This window comes from Cuculus canorus, chromosome 9 (assembly GCF_017976375.1).
Source record: "Cuculus canorus isolate bCucCan1 chromosome 9, bCucCan1.pri, whole genome shotgun sequence".
NCBI classification, from domain to species: Eukaryota; Metazoa; Chordata; class Aves; order Cuculiformes; family Cuculidae; genus Cuculus; species Cuculus canorus.
The window spans coordinates 16,618,763-16,641,308 of NC_071409.1; the positions used below are offsets into that span (position 1 = coordinate 16,618,763).

At 40.7% G+C, this 22,546-nt stretch overlaps 1 protein-coding gene across 13 annotated transcripts in view; it reads right to left on the reverse strand.

The window, feature by feature from the left end:
* Positions 1 to 4,073, reverse strand: part of ATP11B (ATPase phospholipid transporting 11B (putative)) — a 73,159-nt gene extending 69,086 nt beyond the window's left edge. For 7 of the 13 annotated variants that reach the window (XM_054074902.1, XM_054074901.1, XM_054074899.1 and 4 more), the window contains exon 1: positions 3,849 to 4,072. In XM_054074902.1, coding sequence (XP_053930877.1) covers positions 3,849 to 3,875 — 27 coding nt within the window. In that variant the 5' untranslated portion in view covers positions 3,876 to 4,072. Of the gene's footprint in view, positions 1 to 3,848 lie in introns of all 13 variants that reach the window. The other 6 variants (XR_008451313.1, XR_008451312.1, XM_054074897.1 and 3 more) reach the window with 1 other exon arrangement.
* Positions 4,074 to 22,546: the final 18,473 nt, after the last annotated feature.

Here is a 22,546-nt window from a genome sequence, read left to right on the forward strand (position 1 = left end):
ATGATTAAGTGAAAAGAACACACACGTGAGTGCAAACAATGAAATCAAATGCTGTCCACCTTGTTCAGAATGCCCATAACTGCAAGTTACCATAAAACATCATCTGTCCTTTCCAAACATCTTAACAGATACCAACACCTGCAAGGAAAGAGAAGAACATCCCAAACACATGGTCCTCTAGTGAGGCTGCATTCTTTTCAGCAGAATGCATCCAAATGATGAACAAGAATACACCTACAGATACTGTCCAGGGAGGGGGGCATAGGGTGTGACAGGGACAACCAACACATAACAGTCAAAAATATTCCCTGGGATCATCTCTCAATGCAGACTATGGTGAATTTTTGGACTAGATTAACTCCTAACATCCTTCCCAATCTGAATCTCCCCATGAATAAACTGTTCAGGCAAGTACGTCTTCTAGTTAAAACATACCGATCCAAAGGAATTAATCTCTACATTTTGCCTTTGACTTCCAGTTAAATATTCAAGTTGTATTTGCCTGAACACCTTGCTCTGCCTACTCTAAAAGTTGTGGTCAGCACACAACAGCATTCAGGTTCTCAAATTGCAAGAAGACACCCTCTGCCAAATACAGCATAACTCCACTTCTCTTGAACTGTCATGTTTAAAAGAGGGACCAGGAAAGTCGGTTTTCTCCACAGTATCTTTTCAACATCATTGCACTGTTATGAAACAGATCAGAACGCACAAACTCCACATAGTGACAACTAGAAGGGAAATCCAGAGACCTTTCTTCACTTGACAGGACACTAACAGTTCAAAATAATGCAGCTAAGATCATACATACGAGGGCATTCTGCCACGCTTTCCGGTGACCTCCTTGCCAGACAACTGAAGCTGTCATTACCTTCTGTCAATACAACTGCAACAGCTCCTGCACTCTATTTACACCACCAGGAGATCAGCACAGTCCAAACACTACCAAACTAGAAGTGGTACAGAATGTCACTGAACGTTACAACTGCCACTTTCTACTCTTGTTTTGTGTTGATACTGAACAAACTTGACCAGAGGAGCCACAGTAGTGTTCCGTCATATACAGATTAGGTATGTAGTCCAACCCATCATATTTGGGAATGCAAATAAAATTTACTGTACTATTCCTGAATATTAATAATGCTTCCATCAGTTGCTGTTTATCCAGCTGTTCTCCTCAAGCAGAGTTAGCTGTGGCTGTGGTGTTATGCAACTGTTAGCAAATCCACATGGCTAATGTCTTTCTGAGATCTCAAAGTAACAGAGTTGGAATTCAAGAGCCTTTCCTGCTCAAAGCTTGTCTATGAAACACATCAGGGCATTTTATTTAAAGCAAAGACTATTAACTCCCATTTGCCTATACATTTTTTTGTTACTAAAATTTAAGTACTTCCAAATATTAAGTAGATGACAATATTATAATATAATATATATTATCTAGCACAATATAGAATATTCATTACATCTAACATATAATACATATTATATAATAATAGTCTTAACTAGGAAGTTGCACCCTGTTAATGTCTCACTATGCAGTTTATTTAGTGTGGAACAGCATGAGATGAAGAAAAATTCATGAGCTGTTTGTGTAGGGTGGTGTTAACTGTTTCTGAGCAAATAAAACAGACCAAAGGCCAAGATACCACCACAAACTGACGATTTGTAGGAGAGTCCCACATAGGCTCTGAAGACTGAGCAACAACTTCAGGACAACCTCATTAATTAGTATATGAAATGGTGTCCTCTTTAACAAACACGTATTGCAAAACATTATTGGCTTCATACAGAAGTAGTTAATAACTATCTAAAAGCACCCTCAGCAACTTACCAGTCCCATTCCCTTTCCCCAGTCCCTTACTACTTTCAAACGTTTCTGCACACCAACACTTTCCTTTTGTACAACATCCCACTTAAATCACTTCCATGTATTTCACTGGTTCCAACCCTCCTGTATGGAAGAGAATGCTTTTTTCAAAGCCTGTTGCCACATCGAGCACAGGTAAAAATACATGCTCTAAAGGCATCCAAACCCACACATTCTTCTCTCTTCCTATCAGAAATAATTCAGACAGATTTTCCCACCCTTTGATTCAAATATTTCTGCCACTCTTCCCACTTGCTCTCATTATTTTCTGAGCATCCTTCCCCAGCTTTTTGGCCCTCTGACATCTTTCAGAACCTAAACATCATGGACATATGAAGAAACAAACATACTGTAGGATCTATGATGTTAAACCAATGATTACACAGCGAGAAGCTGCCCGAGTGCCCCTCGGAAGAAACATGCAGCATGATACCTTAGGCATTTTTCATCTTCATGAGCTGTGAAACAACTAAGCCATTAACATCAAACACTGAGTTTTTAGAAAAGAATATCCAAAGTGTATCATTGCAATATTTTTTTTCCTTAACACCGTATTTAAATGTCTGTTCAAGCATCTTGACTTTTTATTATCCTGTTCTGCTACACTAATCCTTTTCCTGTCAAAACTATTGCAAGTTTTAAAAATTTTCCCATCATACAGTTCCTTTTAGAAAACCAAACTCTTAGTGCTAGGTTTATTCCTTATCTTATAACACTAAGCTTTTACTTCCTATAAGGGCAAACATTTCTGGGAAACTGGTCAGCATACCCACAGAGAGAAAAGCAACCATGTTTGATACACGAATTCCTAGCACTGATAGTCCTATTCTAAACTCTACAGATGACACGCTGCATTAAAAACCACACACACAAACCTCAAGCCACCTTCAAGGGGAAAAAAAATTATAGCTACGTTACATCAAACAGGCTTTATTCTAAAAAACGTATGCAACTGTAACAGAACAGAAGACCGCAGTCAGAGCTCAGACAGAGCAATTCATTTCCAGGTCAACTACTGTTGGTGTCAGATCAAACTAGTGAGCACCGTCAAAATGGCATTGAGACCAAGCTCTGTGCTTCAGGCACAGATGTGGGAAAAATCTGTGGGCCATGCAAAAGGAGGTAAGGGAATAAAAGGAAAAAAAAAAATCACAAAAAAGTTACCTTTTTTTGAAAAAGCACTATAATATATTAAACAAGCCATTAGATAGGTGCTTTAATCACTCAAATATAAAAACCTAACTAATGTAATTTCTCATACTAACATTGCCAACATTTGTGATGCAAGGTAACTCCAATGAATGGAACAGCTGAGTTTGCAAATACAACACGTAGAAGGAATATTTCCTTCCGAGAAAACGAAAGGGAAGTAATGCTGGAGGCGGCAGGAGGCTGGCCAACACTTCCAAACCAAACCAGACAAACTCCACGCACCCCCCTGCTACAGCCCCACCGAGCTGGCAGCCCTCGCCACGCTCCAGGTAGCGCCTATTGGAGAAAGACACCCTCCAACCGCAGCCTTTTTCAAGCTGTTTCCACCTCCCACCTCCCCATCCTCAAAGCCTTTCGCGGATGTTTTTCCCACATTCCTCGTCACTTCGAAAGCCCGAGCACGCAGGCAGCAGCACCAGCTGCAAATCCCTCGGGATCAGGGAACGACCGAGCCCGTCGGGTGAGAAACCCTTGGGAGATTTCGCAACGTAAAGGAGGAAGAAAGGCCGGCAAATCCCTGCCCAAGGAAAAGGCACCACGATCACGATTCCTTCCTCAGAGGGGGTCGGGGAGCTCCTCGCGAGGGGCACAGGTAGGGGAAGGCGTTACGGCGTTTCAAGAGAAGACACAAAAACCAACCCCCAAACGAAACTCCCCAAACCCACGCGTCTTCAAAATGAGGTTATTATTTATTTTTTTTACACAGCCACGAAGATCGCAGCGAAGCCCGGCGCTGCCCCCCCGCCCCGGGGCCCCGGCCGGCACCTACCAGCTGCTGCCGGACCCACCGCAGCATCCCCGGCGGCGCGGGTGGCGGCCCCCGCGGCGGGGCCCCCTCGGCACTGCCGTGTCCTTCGCCTCCTCCTCGTCCTCAGGGCAGGGCCCTGCCGCGTCTCCCTGCCATGGCTCCCGAGGTCGGAGCGGCGCAGCCCCCCCGGCGCTGCCCGCACCCCGCCGCCGCCATCACAGCGCCGCCCACCCCCCGCCGCCGGGCGGCCCCGGAAGTGACGTGTGCCGGGGGGGGGGCGCGGAGAGAGAGGGGAGGTGCGGCAGGAGAGGGGGCGCCCCTGGGGCGGGGGGTGGCCGCTGAGTTGGGGAGTGGAGCGTGTTTAGTTAAGCTGAAGGAGGGTAAAGCTCTCTAAGTAATTGTGTTCTTTGAAAGCTAGACAGAATGTTTTCCTTCACACGGTTTTTCTAGACACTGTTCCTTCTCTGGAGATGGTGGAGTCTTGTGTTCAGTACGATCTGTGCTGAACAGACCTCTCTTCTCCTGTAATGACCTCTGTCTGCAGCCTTTCCCCATCTCAAATGCAAGATCAGGCAGTTGACTCCAAAGCTCCAAATTAGCAATAGTTTTGACTGTTGTGAAGTTCATAGTAGCATTAAAATTAACCCTTGGAAAGTAATAGAATATGCATAAGATTTCTGGGAAAATTTATCCATATGCGTGTAAGTGGGAAATACATTCTGTAGCCAGCTTTTGTCTTATTGCATGTGACTGATGGAGATCACTCCCTCAAGTTGAGGAAGGGGATTCTGCCTCTCTATTCCTCTCTTGTGAGACTCCACCTGGAGTATTGTGTCCAGTTCTGGAATCCTCAACATAAGAAGGATATGGAGTTGTTGGAACCGGTCCAGAGGAGGGCTACAAAGATGATCAGAGGGCTGGAGCACCTTCCATATGAGGACAGTCTAAGAGAGTTGAGATTGTTCAGCCTGGAGAAGAGAAGGCTCTGAGGAGATCTTGTAGCAACGTTCCAGTACCCAAAGGGGGCTACAAGAAAGCTGGGAAGGGACTCTGTACAAAGTCTTGTAGTGATAGGACGAGGGCGAATGGGTATAAACTGGAGAGGGGGAGATTTAGACTAGACATAAGGAAGAATTTCTTCACTATGAGAGTGGTGAGACACTGGCACAGGTTGCCCAGGGAAGGTGTGGCTGCCCCATCCCTGGAGGTGTTTGAGGCCAGGTTGGATGGGGCCTTGGGCAGCCTGGGCTGGTGGGATGTCCCTGCCCATGGCAGGGGGTGGAACTAGATGATCTTTAAGGTGCTTTCCAACCCAAACTATTCTGTGATTCTAGGTTGCCCAGGCCTGATAAAGGATATTTGCTTTCTAAAACTCAAAAAATGAGTCTTGGAGAATTTATTTGCTGGCATTTTCACTATCATAGTGAAGCTGCTTCACAGCTTCATTGCTTCTGTTTTGTTGCTAAAGAAACATGCACAGGTTGGAGTAAAGGCTTTGAAAAGAGGCCTGGTAACCACTGATGTGGACTTAACAAGCAAGTGCATGTGGGTAGGTGTCCCAAAGCAGGAAACATATGCCGAGTGGACCTGGCACCTTTCTCTTTTCCTGCTTTCGGCAGCATCATGCTGGACTGCTTTGTGGTCAAAACTGGATGCTGAGATGTGTTGATGTCAGGCAGTGATCTCTGAAATCTTCCATTTTGCTCTGAAAACAGCTGCTAATAAGGAAAACAAAATCATGTTTGGCTTCTAACACACACACAGATCCAAGTCCACTGTGCTTGGGCCTGTGTGGCTAAGAACTAAAGGAGATTATTTTAAGCAGTAAATACCTGGGTATTTGTGACCAAATACTGTTGTCAGTGAAGTCAATGACAACTTTGACAGTGACTTAAGAGGAGTCTTTTTGCATGTGAACATCTGAGTACCCTTCCTGCTGTTCCCATTAGTTTCCAGTTAATTATGAGTTACAGCAAAGAATCCTAATCTTATCTGCCATAGAGCTAATGTAGTTTTAGTGTTCAATTAGAAATTTAGGACATAATTCATCATTTAAGACAGATGATACAGTGTCTGAACAACTGAATGTTGTGGTGAATGCTGATGGTTTAAGCATCTGCATGTAATTAGGAAAAAAACCTTAAAACAGTGGGGAATAAGACTATTTTTATCAGGCACTTAAGAAAGCTAATGTTAGCAAATCTCTGTATTAAATGCTAGGCATTATTTCAAAACATTAAAATACATCAAAGCTGAATTTCAAACAGCTTGCACTCTCCTATTCATCTAATGTGAAGTCTAAAATAACGGAGTGATTTCATAGCTATGGCAAGTTGCCTGGAGAGCAGCCTTAGCCAGAAGCTTAACTGATAGCGCTCAATATTCCTGTGTTCCTCCTTTATCATCAGATGTAAAACAGGGTCTTGACCACTACAAGCTAAAAATCATATGCCATTTCTCTGAAGTGAAAGTATATCCATCACTATGTCCCTGCCAAATTCAAGTATGAGTTGCACTTTCTGCAAGCCTCTGTTACCAGGCTTGCAGTTATGTTACATAAAGCTACTTTGTGCTTCCTGTTCCACGTTGCTGTAATGATGCTGTTTTACCAGACAGAATTTGGAAGCAATTTACGAGTAATTTGAGCCTTGCAGCTTGTATTTTTCACTTTTAAAAGTGTATATTTTAGTGCAAGTATATGGATAGGATTACATTATTTTGATGTGTGCAGCAGAAGGGTCTGACCACATTCCTTTTCCAATATACAGCAAATTCCACCAGAATAACATCCTTCCCTAGCATTCTGGCTGGTAAGTCTTTGCACCTTTTAAATTGTTCAAAAGCCCGCATTAGACATTTATGAAGTTTCATCTCACCCTTGAGAGGTAGATAGTTTTCAGTAGAGAAAAATTGAAGCAGAGCAGCCAAGCCAGATATTGATTAGCCCAGAACACTCCAGCACTTCTGAAATCAAAGGTCAACTAGATTAAGAATGAAGATTCCCATATCAGAGGTCCCACTTTAAAACATTGCCCTGATGACTCACCTGAATTCACACAGCTGGTTTATACAGAAAAAGCAACTGCTAAAGAAAGAAGTCACCTTCTGATATGAAGATGAGGTATAACCCATTGCCTAGGCTTTTTTTATGAGACGAGACTCTAAAGCTTTCCAGTTAAGTATCTATGAGAACAATGATTTCAGATGTTTGTTTAGCAACACCACAAATGTTATGTGATATAAAAATGTGTACACGAATGTAAAAGTGTACACTTAAATGTTGGGTCCAGAAAGCTTTTAATTATATGTGCATCACTAATTCTCATGTAATCAATGGTGGTATATTTAGGTGTATAAAATTAAACATTGTAACCACAGAATCATTGCCTGAACTTGCAACTTTCAAATTGACACTGAGGCTGTTCCCTGACCTTGTTTTTGTGCAAGAGATTCATGCGTTTCTGTTCTTCTTAAACGGTGTTTTGGGGCCATTCTTCAGCGGGAGCTGGTGAAGTGTTGGCATGCTGTACGGCCACATCAATGAGATAAGATGGAAGTGTGACACTGATGCCAGAGAATGGGCTATCTCCAGCATTCCTGACTCTGAAAACTTTGAAACATTTGGTAGCTGAACCCCTTCCTGTGCCACATCCCTGTCACACCAGCCACATCCCAGGTTGCTGCTGCAATGCAAATGAGGGACATGATAGCAGAGGGGGCCAGTGCTCTCTTTGCTGGCAGTGGGGCAACCCAGGTCCTTCCTTGCAGTGGGTGAGCACCTATGTCCTTTGGGGCCAAACAGAAAACCAGGAAAGCCTAAGAGGAGTGGAGCAGGATTGTAGGTTTGTGTGGCAAAAGACTAGTAATAGCTCCTCATACAGTTCACCATTTTCCTGATGGAGAACTCCTCTCACTCATTACTGTGTTTCTAATTAAGTATTTTGTCATTTCTTTAAATTAGTATTTTAATCTATGCATTATTTACTTAGGTAACAACGGTGCTAATTAAAAATGTATACTAACCATAAAAATTCTTTTTTTGTTTCTACTCCATAGAGAGAAAGAGCTGCCTGAGAGAGACAGAGTTTCTTCAAGGCATCTCTATTCCACAGGCGTTCAATTACTGGCTGAAGGACCAATTCTATACAGATAATCAGTGGCTGATTTTCAGTCACAAGGCCCTTCATCTAAACACACATGTGGATTCTTGCCTACAGCAACCAGTCTTCAGGGAAAAACTAACAGATTTAGAAAATGAACTGAGCTTCTTAAAGAAAATCTTGTCTATAGTTTGTTATTCTTTTTTTGTGCCATGCAAGAAATAAGATGAGATGAAATTTCAGGATGCACAAAGTGACATTTCCAAGACACTTACTGGATCTACACAAAGTTTTATTATTTTCTTATTTCTTCTTCTTACCCATTCTCTCAATTGTTAAAACCTGGATCGTGATGTAAAACCTCACCTTTCTGTAATGTTTTTTTTTTCTCTCCTTTTCACTTGAAAGCTTTGTTTACAGTGTAGAGCTTTAACTTCTACCCAACACATTAAGCTCAACAGAGCCGGATCCCAGAGCACCAGGTTAGGTGCTCCATGCAGGATGCAGAAGGTCAAACCTGTCAGGCCCCCTGCAAACACACAGAGGGCTTTGCACTGCACCACACTCCACAAAAACATGCTCTGCACTTATATGATCTCCTGGCTGCATGGAATAGCCCGGCCTGCTAAATGCAAGTCAGAGAGTTTAGGGACAGTGCTGCTCAGTTTGCAAAGCCCCAGGATAACAGCAGTCTATGAAAAACTTTATGCTTAATCCCTCCTTTCAGCCCCACTGTTAACTTTTTAATTATGTGTTGCCTGTAAGTGATGCGTGGCTTTCTCTAGAACTCCTTTTTTTTCTCCAGCAGTCCAAGATTAGAGGAAATAGGAAATATTTACAAGCCATCCCTTATCTTCATGAAGCTGAGTATGGCTAGAGTGAAGAATAAAACTCCGGTTGTTCGTGACCTTTTTTTTTTTTCCTTTCATCCTTTTCTAAAGGGAGAGCTAAATTTTGAACCTTGACCTCAGCAGCCTCACCTAGACCCACTCCTGCTCCTGGTAAGGCTTAGAACATTTCCAATGTCCCTGTCTTGATGGAAACTGGAGCACTTGTTGTCTTGCAAAACAGGGTTTTCTGAGGAGATGTTTCAAGATTAATCAGTTAATTGCTATTATATCCTGGACAGTGACATCATTTCGCTATTTGTATTATAAACATGGGTATCTTTGTAAAATGCAAAATGTTCTCCAGACTCATTGTTTAATGATTTATAAAAATATACTTTTCCAACTCTCTAGTTCTTATACTCACCCTGTTATAGCAATTTACATTTGTTATTTGTATGCCTAAGTGATTACTGGACGTATTCATATATCACTTCATGTTTAGCCCTTGTAAAAAATTTCCAGGCAGAATAGGATGAATCTCAATGTTTGGATTTCTTAATAAACACTCATTTCACAATATGTTCTACAGGGATTTTTTTTCTGCTTTCTAGCCTATCAGTTAAGACTATTGAGTGAAGGTTATGAAGGATTGAATTCTTAGAATAAAGTGCATAAACACAGGGACTAGTACCTAGGTCTCTTGACACTAATCTCCTAGGACACTACTGTGACGATGGTAATACAAACACTTTCCCACATACGTACTTTACTTTGGAAAGCAATTTGACATCTGTGTGTGAAAGGAGCAGAGAAATCCTGTTTGTGGCTGTACACACTCTCTCTTGGCTTAATAGTTTATTTTCAAACTGTTTCAACATCTGCTGTTTGGGAAGTTCTCCAGGTATTGGGAGGTGGAGTTTCAAAGACCGTCGTGCAGGTTGAACCTCCATTTCGTGTGTCCTGCAGGAACTACAGAATTCAATAGAGGTTTTCCAAGAGCACCCTTTGATTCAGACTTTACAAGTCATTATTGGGATTTAGAGATGAAGTAGGCTTGTCATAACTAGGGGTATATCTATAGTATGTATTTTTTATGTTTCCAGGACTCTGCTTTTCTAGTATTTGAGCTAGCTCATATAAAGCCAGCTTAGATGTCCCTATATTACACTCAAATTATGAAGCAGGTATTCCTCAAGGTGTTCCTTGCTGTGCTGTTGCCTGGGTTGTAGCCAAGTAGAATGCTGAAAACCTAATTTGGGTGCCTATGGACCTTAGCACTCCCAGCAGCAATAAGCTGTGATTACACAGGCTCGTCTTCAAGGCTCTTACCTTATCTCAGCTCATCCAGTGATAAAGGCAACACAGTTTAGGAGTGCCTTAATTCAGTGTTCTCCAGCAATCCCACCCTCCACCGTTTCGTCGTGTGCATCAATAGTAAGTGACAGGATATTGCCCAGTATTGGTTCCCTTCTCAAAGGTGTGAGAGATTAAACTGGTGGGTGGTGACTCTAACTGTGTACCTGCTTTGTGCAGGTGGCTTAAAGAGGAATGGTTACTGCCTCACTCAGGTGTGTCCATGACAAAACACCGGGCTCCATTGTGTCTGGGTTACCCAAATACCTCAGCAGACAAGACAGAGACAGCTTCGAGGGGCAAAAAAGCCACCTTGGAGAGGTAAAGAAAATTTCAGTGCCTCATCTAAAACTGATACAGCCACCTTGGGCTGTAAAGGACAAAATAAAAGATCTTTGCCAATGTTGGCTGTGAACACAGGTTTCAGATGTATCAGCAGGTATGAGAATGTCTCACAGATCAAGACAAAATCACTATCTTGCACTTACTCAACACTGTTGAGGCTGTTCATTAGTAGGGCTGTAAAAGCAAATTTTTTTCTAACAGAGATGCATTTTATACAGGGAAGGTTTAGCAAAAGCATTTGCCAAACAGAATAAGCTGGCAAATTCACTTCTTCCTTCCAATACAGTGTTTACAGTAGAGTTTTTGTCACTTCAGAAATTGTAAATTAATCTCCTCTCCAGCTAATACTTGCTATGAGACCTATTTGCATCTTAGAATATCTTCAGTCTCTTAAACACCAACATCCTTCCTACCTAAAACAAGCGCTAACATGCATGATAATAACACACTTGATATCTCCAGGCATATCTCCTGAGAAATGTAGGTATGTCCATCAGCAATGGCATGCTGTCTCTAAACAGCTGCTCATCTCCCTCACCCTGTCAGGGCTCTGAGAATGCTAATGGACCTTTGTGGACCCCTCAGCGGCCTCACCTAGACCCACCCCTGCTCTTGCTCATGGGCCTGGGGGCTCCATTTCAACAGCTTGAGGCTTCCCATAACGACACCATGGGATACTAATCTCCTGCCCTGCCAGCTGCGGACCTGTTGATCCAGACCTTGACCTCATCCCAGCTCTGCCACTATAAACTGATGATCTGGTTTCTTGAAAATGGTCATCTCCTCCAGGATGGCCCCGTTACTTCACTATGATGGTGGGACAGATCCTGGCCTGTCAGCCTGAGGATGCCCCACTGCTCCTCGGCCCCACAGGACCCAGCCCTTTGCTGGTTTGTGCACACCAGTCAAGCTTTTCTCAGCCCCAGATGCAGCAGGTTGTAGGTTAGCTTAGGTTAACACTGATGGGTTTGAATAACAATCACAGAAAGGGTTTTGGTTGGGATTTCTCCTCCCTCTTTGTTTTGGGGTAAACATAGTAAAGCAAGGTTACATGTACTACTCCTGAGGAATACGGCTTTACTGGCCCTTAGGTTGGAGAACCGTAATGAAAAGATTATTTTTAGCACAAATTGTATTTCATGATACATATAACAAGAGTATGTGTGTGGTCTAACAACAGTTCATAGTACTACTGATACCACACCACTTCCACATTTCACTTCTGGCTAAGCATCAAGAAAAGTCACATAGGCTCGGTTTGAAAAACCTGTCTATTAATTCAGAGCCAAATTTCTGAACTAACTACAGTAATGAATAAAATCACAGGAAATGTTGAGCACTTCTTAAATTCAAGGTTTATAAATCTGAAACTGGATGCTCACAATCTGAGTGTGTCTCTAAATATGTATTTAGCTACCTAGTTTTAAAAATCCATTTGTGGCCTACTATTCTAGAAGTAGGGTGCAATAATCTACATGCAGGAATGTCTGCCATCTCTGCAGACAAAAACAAAATATCCGTGAACATGACAGATGATGTTTGTGCAACGATATGAGACAAAGAAACATATGGCTGCTCAATCTGAAGTTCCTACAATGCTTTATGTCTTCAAAGTGCAGCAAAATATTGGCTGATTAACATAATTAAAGCATTTTACAAATGATTCCTAATCATTTTTGCAAATGTAAATGATGATGCTGACAAGTGAAGTTTTTTTGCTGTGCGTGATGAATACTGAGTTCTCATTTTACTGAGTACTGTAATCAAATTTAGAACAAATGTTATATAAGTGCATAAGCAATCCTAATCCTAATCCCTTTTCTGCTGTCTCACTTTCTCCATCTAGGCCTGCTACAGCTGTAAATCTATAAATCTGCCATATTTTGTGATTCCCCGGCATATTTTTATTTTCCTTTCTCAATTTCCTGTCTTTTTCAGAAATCATAACTCTTTAGTTGATTATGGTTCTAATGGAATGAGAGATCTGCTTTTTAGCCTTCTGCCGGCTTCCTTATGGGACTTATGTCTGATCACAGCAAAGGTACTTTACTGATGCTATTGCTATGCTGGTGCCCAGTCCTATAAAATGTTAAGCCTCATTCTTTTGAAGCATATATTGGAACAAATTTAGAGGTCTTTAAACATTTTTTTTACTCTGCCTTTATGTGAGAATTAATTGATAAATTTTGCTGCAGCTGGTTTGTATGTTTAATTATCTTGTTATATAAATCTGTCTTGTATCAAGAGATAATATGCAGACAATGTCCAGACATGGATAAATAACCTGGAAGAATACACAATCTCTTACAGTTGCAAGAATTTATTGATATGCTTAGTTGTCTCGTAAGATATAACTGTTTTATGTCAGGACATAACCTGAAGGAAGTCTCCAGACATAGTTGGATAACCTAGAATACAAACGCTCTTTGAGGACTTACACAGTCCTTTGTCTAAAACTAGTGTATATACCTACTGCTTTTGTAAGATGTTATGCCTTTTTTAGAAGGGCATCCAATTCAGTGCTGAATTGTAAAATAAAAATATTATTGTCTTTGCTTTGAAGACTTTGTCCTTTTCAATATTTTACCAGTGAATGAGTGTTTCTTACAATTAGTTGAATACCTATTGTTTTCAATGTATTATTAATATCAGTAGAGGTTGGCTGAGGGTACATGAACAATCCATAATTCAAAGTAGCCAGAAGATCTCAGAGATAGCTATAAACAAACTAGTTAGTAGTAAATAGTTCTAGCTTTGGAGCACTAAATTCTCTGTGGGCAACCTGACTGTTTCTGATTTTACCCTAGTTTTTTTGCCACTGATATAGTAAGAATTTATTTCATTGGCTCAGTGAAAAATCACCAGGAGGGATAGGATCATGTACAGAATTAAACACTGGACTCAGAAAAACAAAGGAGAGAGCACTAGTGATTGTGTTTTGTGCTGTAATTCCAGGAGGCATTTTGGAATTTAGCTGCTTCATAAAAATCACCAAAAACTTCATAAAATAATCCACGTATCAATTATATCATCTTATGACAATTATTCTTGTTTTTTACAAAAAAACCCCTTTTATTGAATTGTAGCTTTTATTTGGAATATTTCTAAGGGTGCATAATAGCAAAAGATAAGCATTACAGCTGAGTAGTTCACAGTATATAATTTAGACAGTTAATTTAATTTCCTTGTATTTGTCTCCAAATTGCTTATAATTTTACGTAATTAATTCATTACATGAACATAATTGCTCAGATAGCTGTGAGATCGTCCAGCTGAAATAAACAGCAGATTTTTCATTGACTTGAGTGGGAATCATGCAAGGCCACTGGAGGTTCATCCCTGCTCTGTAAATGTTACTGAAGTTGTTCTTTGAAACTACCGAAAGAAAGAGTTGTTTCACGTTTGACATATTATTCCTTCTGTTTCTTGCTTGCTAAAACACAGATAATTTTTAAGCAGAGAATAATCACATTTCTAAATTGGTGAGTGAGTCCTGCAAATATTTTCCAATTTTATTTTTTTTAACTGTCATCCCTGACCATGAATTTGCTAAGATATATATGGAAAAAACTCAATGCAATCACTGTAAATGTATTTACAAATTGAAACACATTTATAGTACTTCTTTATGTAGAATCTACACAGATTCCCTAAGTTTTCCTTTGTATAACTAACCTTTGGTGACATGATATATAATTTTATCTCATGAGAGGCTAAAGGAACACATGCAGTCAAAAACTTAGTGCCTGACAATGGAAATAAGAGCTCAAGCGTCTGTCTTCTTTTCTAGTTATATTGATTGGTTTAATTACTGCTATTGCATTTCCACACAAATCCTGCTTTTTCTGCAACTGAGACTATAGCGTCACAATGGTAAAGATGGTGACATGATCGATCGCTTGTATTAATTATACAAGGTCTTCAAATCTAGTAAGAGATTAGCATTAACAGTGAAGCTTCTTGAATGATTAATTTACTAGCTACTTGATAATTCACAGATTCCATGGCAGGTACTACAATTCTATACTAAAATGTAAGGCAACAGCTCAGGATACAGTACTCCACATGTTATTAGATGACCACCAGAAGAAAAACAACAGCATTTCATGTTTTTAAAGTAATTGTATTTTCTTGTGATTTGCTTATCCCTGCTTTGCACATTCCACAAAAGATATTCAGGTACTTCAGTATCACTGACATCAGTTGTGACTTAAGGAACTGTTTTTTAGAAAATAAAATGGGCAGCGGTCTTCCAGCCCCACATTCTTGCCCAAGGTAGGACCTGCTGCACCAGCCGATCCTGGTCATCCAGCTGCTCCTAAAAATCAATTACAAAGGCTCAACATCCCCCAAAGCAGTATATTTTTCTGAACCCTTAATCTAGATCTTCTTCACCAGAAGGTATTTTTTCACTTCTTATCCTGGCCCAAATATGATGAACAATAGTGAACAGTAGCTTTGTGTAACATCATCTGAAAATAGTCCTTCTTTCTTAGCCTGAATTTGGATTTGAGAATATGATTTTCATTCTGAGATCGAAGCACATGATTAACAGTATAATTTAGATATCAAATTTGTCTGTTCTCTTCTGCTGCCAGCCTGTATTTGGTTTCAGTGTTCTAATGTTGACTATTAACCTATTTAAATATTCACCAACAGCCTTCTGCCAAGACAGATTAATTTGCCATCTCGTCTCCCTGTCAAGTTGTCGATTTGTCCAATATTTTTCAGACGGCAGTGCCCTTTGTAGTGACAATGATGGCATACAGCTGAGCAATAGTTTTTCTCTTGGTATGTCTGGTTACAGAAAACCTCTCCAATATCTGAGTTACTGAAGCTTTCTGTCTTGGCAGATCTAGAAGAGTAGTCATTTAACCAAAAAGCAAGAAATGTATACAGAAAGGAACCAATGTACCACCTTGTTTACTTTATGACAGCGTGGACCTGTACCACCAATATGAAAGTTACTTCTAAAGCTAAAGAAACCCTGTCAGTTTTTATACCCACTTTATTTTTCATCGAGAGTTGTGAAGACAAGACATTATTATTAATCATAGAAGGATTCTGGCTTTCTCTCCAGTATGGCCGGAAGTACCTTCATGTCACTCATTGACTCATCTACAGACTTCAGTAATTTATCTACTGAATCAGTAACTATTAATTGATTAATTATCATCAACATTATATTTAGTTAATATCACATCTTAATTATATTATAATTCATACCAGTGCCTTAAAATATACCCTAATTCTTTTGGTTACCTTACTTTTAGAACATATTTCTAGGGGGTACTCTGATGAAAATCACTCAAGGCATACTCCTGCAACAGATGATTAATATGTTTTTCATGACAGAAATCAGTCAGCTGCATCGAATGCACAAAGCTCCTTTTATAGTTCAAGTACTTCCAGATTCCAACTGAGTATTTAAACTACAAATTGAATAAAATGGTTTTCCAAAGCAAGGAAACTCTGTTGAAGCTTATAGAGATAAATGTTTATCTATGTATTTTGGACATGCTTCCTTACCCAGGGGCTGGTTTAGGTCAACATACCACTGGGGAAAGGAATTTTCCCTCTCTTAGACATGTGCCCAAACATATATCTGATGTGGTAGGCAAGCAGAACGCACTCCAGTCTGATAGCAGGTCAGAGCCTCTGATACGTCATTGCAGCCATGAACACCCAGAAAGGCATCACTAGAATATGGTAACCTCAGCACAGCCTTTCCAAGCTCAAAACTCTCTAAATCCATCTCCAAGGACATGCACACAAAGATGTAGAATAAACTCTAGCTTCAGTTAGAGCTCTAGCTAGAAACTGAATTTTCTCCCTAATTATGTAGAGGCTCTGATTTCTGACACCCACTGACTTCCCAGCAGTTTTGTTCCAAGTCTAGAGAAGGCACCAGTTTTCATTTAGTTAAACACAGTAGAAACAGTAAAACTTCTGTGTCCAAAAATCATACAGTCAAGATTAGTATGTACGTTAAAAAAGATGACTAAACACACACAGATATGCATAGTTAAAACTATACTCAACTGCCTGACAAGAAATAAGCTGGGCAGATATCCTATCCCATTTGCTAGTAGCAGTTAGCATACGGTGGTTGATTTCAATGTAGTCTGCAATTCTGTTCAGCAAATGCTCTACTTGCAAATCTACCATTAAATAAATATGACACAAATGTAATTCTACACGTGGGGATGCTTTCACAAGGCTTTGGACATGTTACAAATTGGTACACAGATACTCTGTACGATGTAAGGTCAGATAAGCTGAAGCTGCAGCCTGTACTGTATATATTTCCGCTCTGATAGCTAAGTAGTGATGCTGCTGGACTAAGAGTAAGATAAAATAGAAAGAAAGTCCTGCAAGAGATCGCTATTTCCTGAAGAATAATTCACCATTTTTTTCAGTTTTAATAAAGATTGAACAAAAGCGTTTGAAATGGAGAGAGAAAAGGAAGGAAATTATGTGTGGTTAGGGGGAGTGAATTTCCTAGAAGATCAGTTGTAACAGGTCCATAGAAATGAACCTCTTTCCTTCATCCTCAGGCTCCAGCAAAGCACAGCTACATAAGCAAGGACTGAGCAAACCACGAGCGTTCAAGACCAAAGTTAATAGAGCGCATTTTGTTTCAGCACCCAAACTAAGTTCAAGAAGAAAGCTAGTATGGTCAGATAATTATTTGGTTTTGTTTGCATTTTTGGGTTCATATTTACTCCATAGGGCTATGAGCTGGCTGCACCAATTTTCTGAGGGATAACCAGTCCCCATCCTTCCAGTACTGCAAGGTTCCTATAAATGTCACAACCTGGCTTCAAAATAGTCTATTATTTTATTATCACCTGTTTACTTATGGCTTTCCATTTTGTTCCAATATGATGTGAAATTTAAGTTCTCTGGTTCTGACAAAAATTAAAACTTGACATAGACCATACAGAATAAATTTTTTAATCAGTGTTTTATCTGCCCCAGTGAGCAGATCTCCCACACAGAGGTGCTCCTCTGAGGTGCTTCTTACACACTGAGAAGTGACTGATCATTTGCAGATTTTAGGAAAATTATCTGTTCCAGTCTTCTCCTTGGGGTGCTCAACAGCCTGTCAGTTGGGAGATTAGGGCTTTGTGTCTTGTCATAGTGCTTTTATCACTATGTTTCCACAGTTCACTTTTTAATGCTCTCTTCGAGAGCTGCTGGGGAATCACTAGGTGAATTTTAAAGCATTTGTTTGAGTAGTTGGTGATAGCGTAGATTCACAGGCCAGTCAGACCTACAGGCCAGGCAGTTTTACTTGTACCTCCCATTTGCAGAACCTACTTTTTGGTGAAACTAAGTATTTTTAGTCCTTAAGAGAAAAAAAGAACTAATTATTTACTTAGTGACTTCCAATGAGCCCTCCCTTAAGAAACTCTTGTGGTGTCCAACCACCTCTTTGTTAAAAACAGAGGCAAGACTTTAACCTGAATCTGATTTATGGTATCCACTGGCTTTAAGAGTCCCTTGTACCTTAAACTCTAGAGAGTTCAATACTATCGGATATCCTATTTATGTAAATATTTACAAACTGTTGTCTAGTCACCACTTCACCTTCACGTTAATCCACTAAACGGATTAAGCTATCTACGATTTTCTCTGGGAGCTTTGTTTATTTTCCAGAGCTCAGTTTACTCCTCCAGCTTGGTTTGCAGACAGGCAGGCAGGGAATCAGATGGCCAGAAGCAGAATGAATAAAATATTATAGATCAAAATCAGAAAGAAAGAAGTACCTGCAAAGGCAAAACAATGTTTGAGCATAATTGATTGGTGTGGGAAAATGGTAATGCTACCTGGCATGTCCTGGATAAACAAGGGATTTCATGCCACTGAGATCCAGTTATTTTGCGATGCCTGCCACCAAGGGTGTTTTGCAGAGGCCTCTCACCATGGTACTGCAGAAGTGAAACACTCTTCAGAGTTCTGCATGGTGTAGGGAGAGAAAGAGGTTCTTCCCAAAACACTGGGCTGAGGTGCTGTGAGCTGAACGTCTGTGGATGAGCGCAATGTGGTGGTTTTGCATCTGGGTTAAGATGGAAGAAGCTGCGTTGACCCACTGCTGCTCCACTTTCACTTTACACAGGGGGCGGAAGAGCACTCAGACATCTATCAGACTCACACCTGATTTTCTTATTTTTTTTATCTTTTGCTGCCCACACCAGCTTCCCTGTTGAGTTTGCCACTACCTGGGCCAGTATGGAGAACCTAGAGAAGGCCTGACAGTCCACATTTTCCAGAGGCACAGCTGGGGTGAAGCCTCACCCACTGCGGCTTCCTCACACCTCTGTGCAGGAAGCAGAAAAAGCATGTCACACCCTAAAACGAACTCTGTCCAATAGTCTCCTGATGTGAACATAAAGGCAACCTCTAGTGGAAGACAACAGGTTGCTCCCACCCCTCAAGAGCCCTGGATGTACCACAGGGAATCCAACTTCTCCTCCCACTCCCTGTGAGGTCATTAGAAAAACATTGCTTCCAGGAAGAGGCAATTGACAGCAGAAACGTTTACAGGCAAGACTATGACTCTGAACCTGCCCCACTGTGTTCGGGTTGGAGGGAAGATAACACTCCCAGGCTATCTCCAGCACAACCCTGAGTTTTGAAAGGGAATGGAGAAGCAACACAATTCTTAAGGGACAGAGAAGTCATCGGGTAATTGCCTTCACAGTTACATGCTCAGCTTTCCACTGTTTGCGCAAATGAATCACAAACAGGAAGATTGATACCAGTCCAAACCTTGGACTACCTCTTGAGGCAGAGATAATCGTTCATCACATGCTTAGGCAGTCAGTAAACAAACAATAGTGCTTTACACTTCATTTGTCAGCCTACAAGGCATGGGTTGTATTCATGTTTTATCTCTGCAGCCATCTTACACAGTGCTGTCATACAATTTGCACTGATTTTTTTTTGAATTAGCAATAATTATAAGTAGAAATACACTACTGAGTAAATTATATAGTCACTTGCTATTCCCCATGAAGCACACTGCTGCTCTCTGTTTCAGTTCTCGCACTCATCTGCACCTGCTACAGGGATAAAGTCAGCGTGGCTGGAAAATACAATCAAAAGCACACTGAACCATTCCAGAGAAGAGAGGTCAATATTTATAAAGCACAAATGTTCCTGTACTGTAAACTGGACTAATGAGCATTACCAACATTTCTCTAGCTATATTTTCAAATACTTGCTACAAATATCTGAAGGATATTACAAGGAGGTCTTTATTTCAGTTTAAAGCACAGTGAAGAATCAGGCAAAAGAGGAAAATGCTAGTCATGTGTGTTTTTGTAAAAGCATTGAGAACTCAAATGTCACGGGAAGACAGACCACTTCCTGCATGCGGTGGAGACCGTTGCTTGGTGGCATTCAGCATCTGAGTAGAAGAGGATGTCACAATATTCAGCTTTGGGGGAAAGTGAAACCCAAAGAGACATTGACTCTAAGTTTGACATTCACTGGTCCTTCTCTGTGGACCGTTCTCATCGGGACTGCATGATTTGTGGCACTCAGTGGCACATAGAAGACCTAATGTGAATCTTAATGACATTCAACCTGCTCAAGGACATTTCAGGATTGAGGTGATGAATCTCTGTCCTTATCATCTCTTAGACTGTACAAATAGAGCACAATCATTTACTCTGCAATGTCAGAAGTAATTCAGTAGACTCCTCCAGACACTTTTAAATGGCTTTAAACTTCCAGCCATTATGCTCTCAAGAAACTGCTATTGCTCTCTCTGTTCTTTGTTTTTTTGGGCCCTGAACACCATTTCCACTCAAATACGGTCTTGGTTTCAAAGCCTATGGAGAGCAGTCCATCAAAAATCTCCACAAAGCATCTGTAAGCCACACAGTATCTATAAATTTCAGCGATGATATGTAGCTTGGAAGCCAAACACAAGTTACAGAAATAAGGACACTTATAGGCATGACCTAAATACAGAGGAGTGTTCATATTCTTTCAACATAAACACAAATAAGCACAGTCAAAATTCACTATCAGGAAAGTATAAGACAGGAATGAAAAATAGTTATAGTGTCCTGTGCTGCTTGTTGCTAGCCAGTGCACTAGTGAAAATGTTAAATATTAGCTAAGGAAGAGCTCATGTGGGGACAGTAGGGACAACTCTTTATCAGCACATCTTCAGCTCAGCCTATATGAATAGAAATCCTGGATATATCCTCGCCTTGGCAGAATATCCTTTTCCTGGTCTGGTTCTGTGTCTCACACCACGTCACACTATTCTAGAAGGAAGACACTGTCTTAAAGATATATGTAAAACAATTCTAGCTGATTGTTATGAAAGCTGATGTAATGGAAATATTTCTCTGTCCTGGAATATTTTTCCAAAGGGCTTGGTGCTGTGAGATGAGATCCGCTTAGTTCTCCAAATAATAAAAGATAATTCCTGAAGTATCCTGCTCACCTGTTTCTACACCCTCAGTGTCATTCTCAGTGCCTTTTCCCATTTATTTCCTGTACTCTAATGCTCCAGAATCTATTAACAAACTATGTTAAACTGGTATACATACATAGATCATAAACACATCTTATTGCCTTATCTCAGTGGCAAGGTAGTTTAATATGCCTCTTTCCAACTATCTTCCCACTTCAGATCCCACCTCGCCACTCCCCTTATTCCTGTGTTATCCTCTCCCACACAAGCGATGCTTCGGTCTGGGGAGCCTTTTCCTGTCTTAACTCCCCAGCCAGGTCTATTTCTGAGCTGCACAACTTATGCAAATGGTTATTTCACACGAAATACAGCCCAGTTTTGCACTCTGGGTCGAAAGGCAGCACCAATAGTGACACCAGCCATGATCTCAGATTCCCCTTTGGTTCTACTGGGGCTCAGGAGAACTAGATCCCACTAATGCTTGCAGGGTTCTCCTGCTATGGGCAATGCAGAGGTGGATACACGCTCAAGCCGGGACTTTTCCTTGTAAGGTTTTTTTATAAAATAATCACTCTGCTGAAAGGCTTCGGTGACCTCAGTCTCTTATTGCAATGGACTCTCTTACAGCCTCCCTCACTTTCTGGCTATTCCTTATTTATACCACTCAAATTACTTGGCTTATTATTCTGTCATTATAGTAGAAATCCAGTTGAGTTTAGTTTATTTACTGCCTAACAATTACTTTTGTTTTAGCAAAGTGACATACACTTGTCTGCATTTGCAGAAATCTGGAATGTAATAGCAGTGAAGGAGTAAAAAAAATCCATCAGAGCTTTTAAGACTTTAATCATTCAAATAAAGAGGCAGATAACTGTATTCATTCAGAATAAAAATAAAATCAAAACATGTAGATTTCCCTAGGCAAGCGGATAGCTCCTAAAATGACTAACCTAATAAAGTAACAAGCTAGTTAAAAGAATATTGACTGAACCATGCTGATTTTAGAAACTCTGATAATAAGCAAGAGCGCAGAATAAAATAGAAAGATTTCCCAAGTATTCTGGCTGCATTGAAACAAACCAAAGCAGATTGCTTCCACTAAGGAGGTTTCAGCTCTTACTACTCTTCTTAAAGGGGTTGTGTCACCAGGATTTATTATTAATGTGGACATAATCTTGCCAAGGCACTCAGCCTTATGTTAAGCAGCCTCAGTGCAGATTTAAGGTGCCAATTCGGTATCATATATAACTTCCGCAGATGTTTAACTGCAGGCTCTGTTACTCCTACTGGTGATCCAACAGAAATCATCAATTTAGATTTCCTGTGCTGGTACCACAGCACAAACTGGAGACCCTGAATTAGAGTTTGTGCCTTCCTTGACATGGAGAACAGGTCTTATGGGGAGCAGCTGAGGGAAGTGGGAAGTGGGGTTGTTTAGCCTAGAGAAAAGGAGACTAAGGGGAGACCTTATCACTGTCTACAACTACCTGAAAGGAGGTTTTAGTGAAGTGGATGTTGGTCTCTTCTCCCAAGTAACAAGGGATAGGATGAGAGGGAATGGCCTCAAGTTGTGCCAGAGGTTGTTCAGATTAGATATTAGGAAAAATTTCTTCAATGAAAGGGTTATTAGGCACTGGAACACTACTCAGGGAA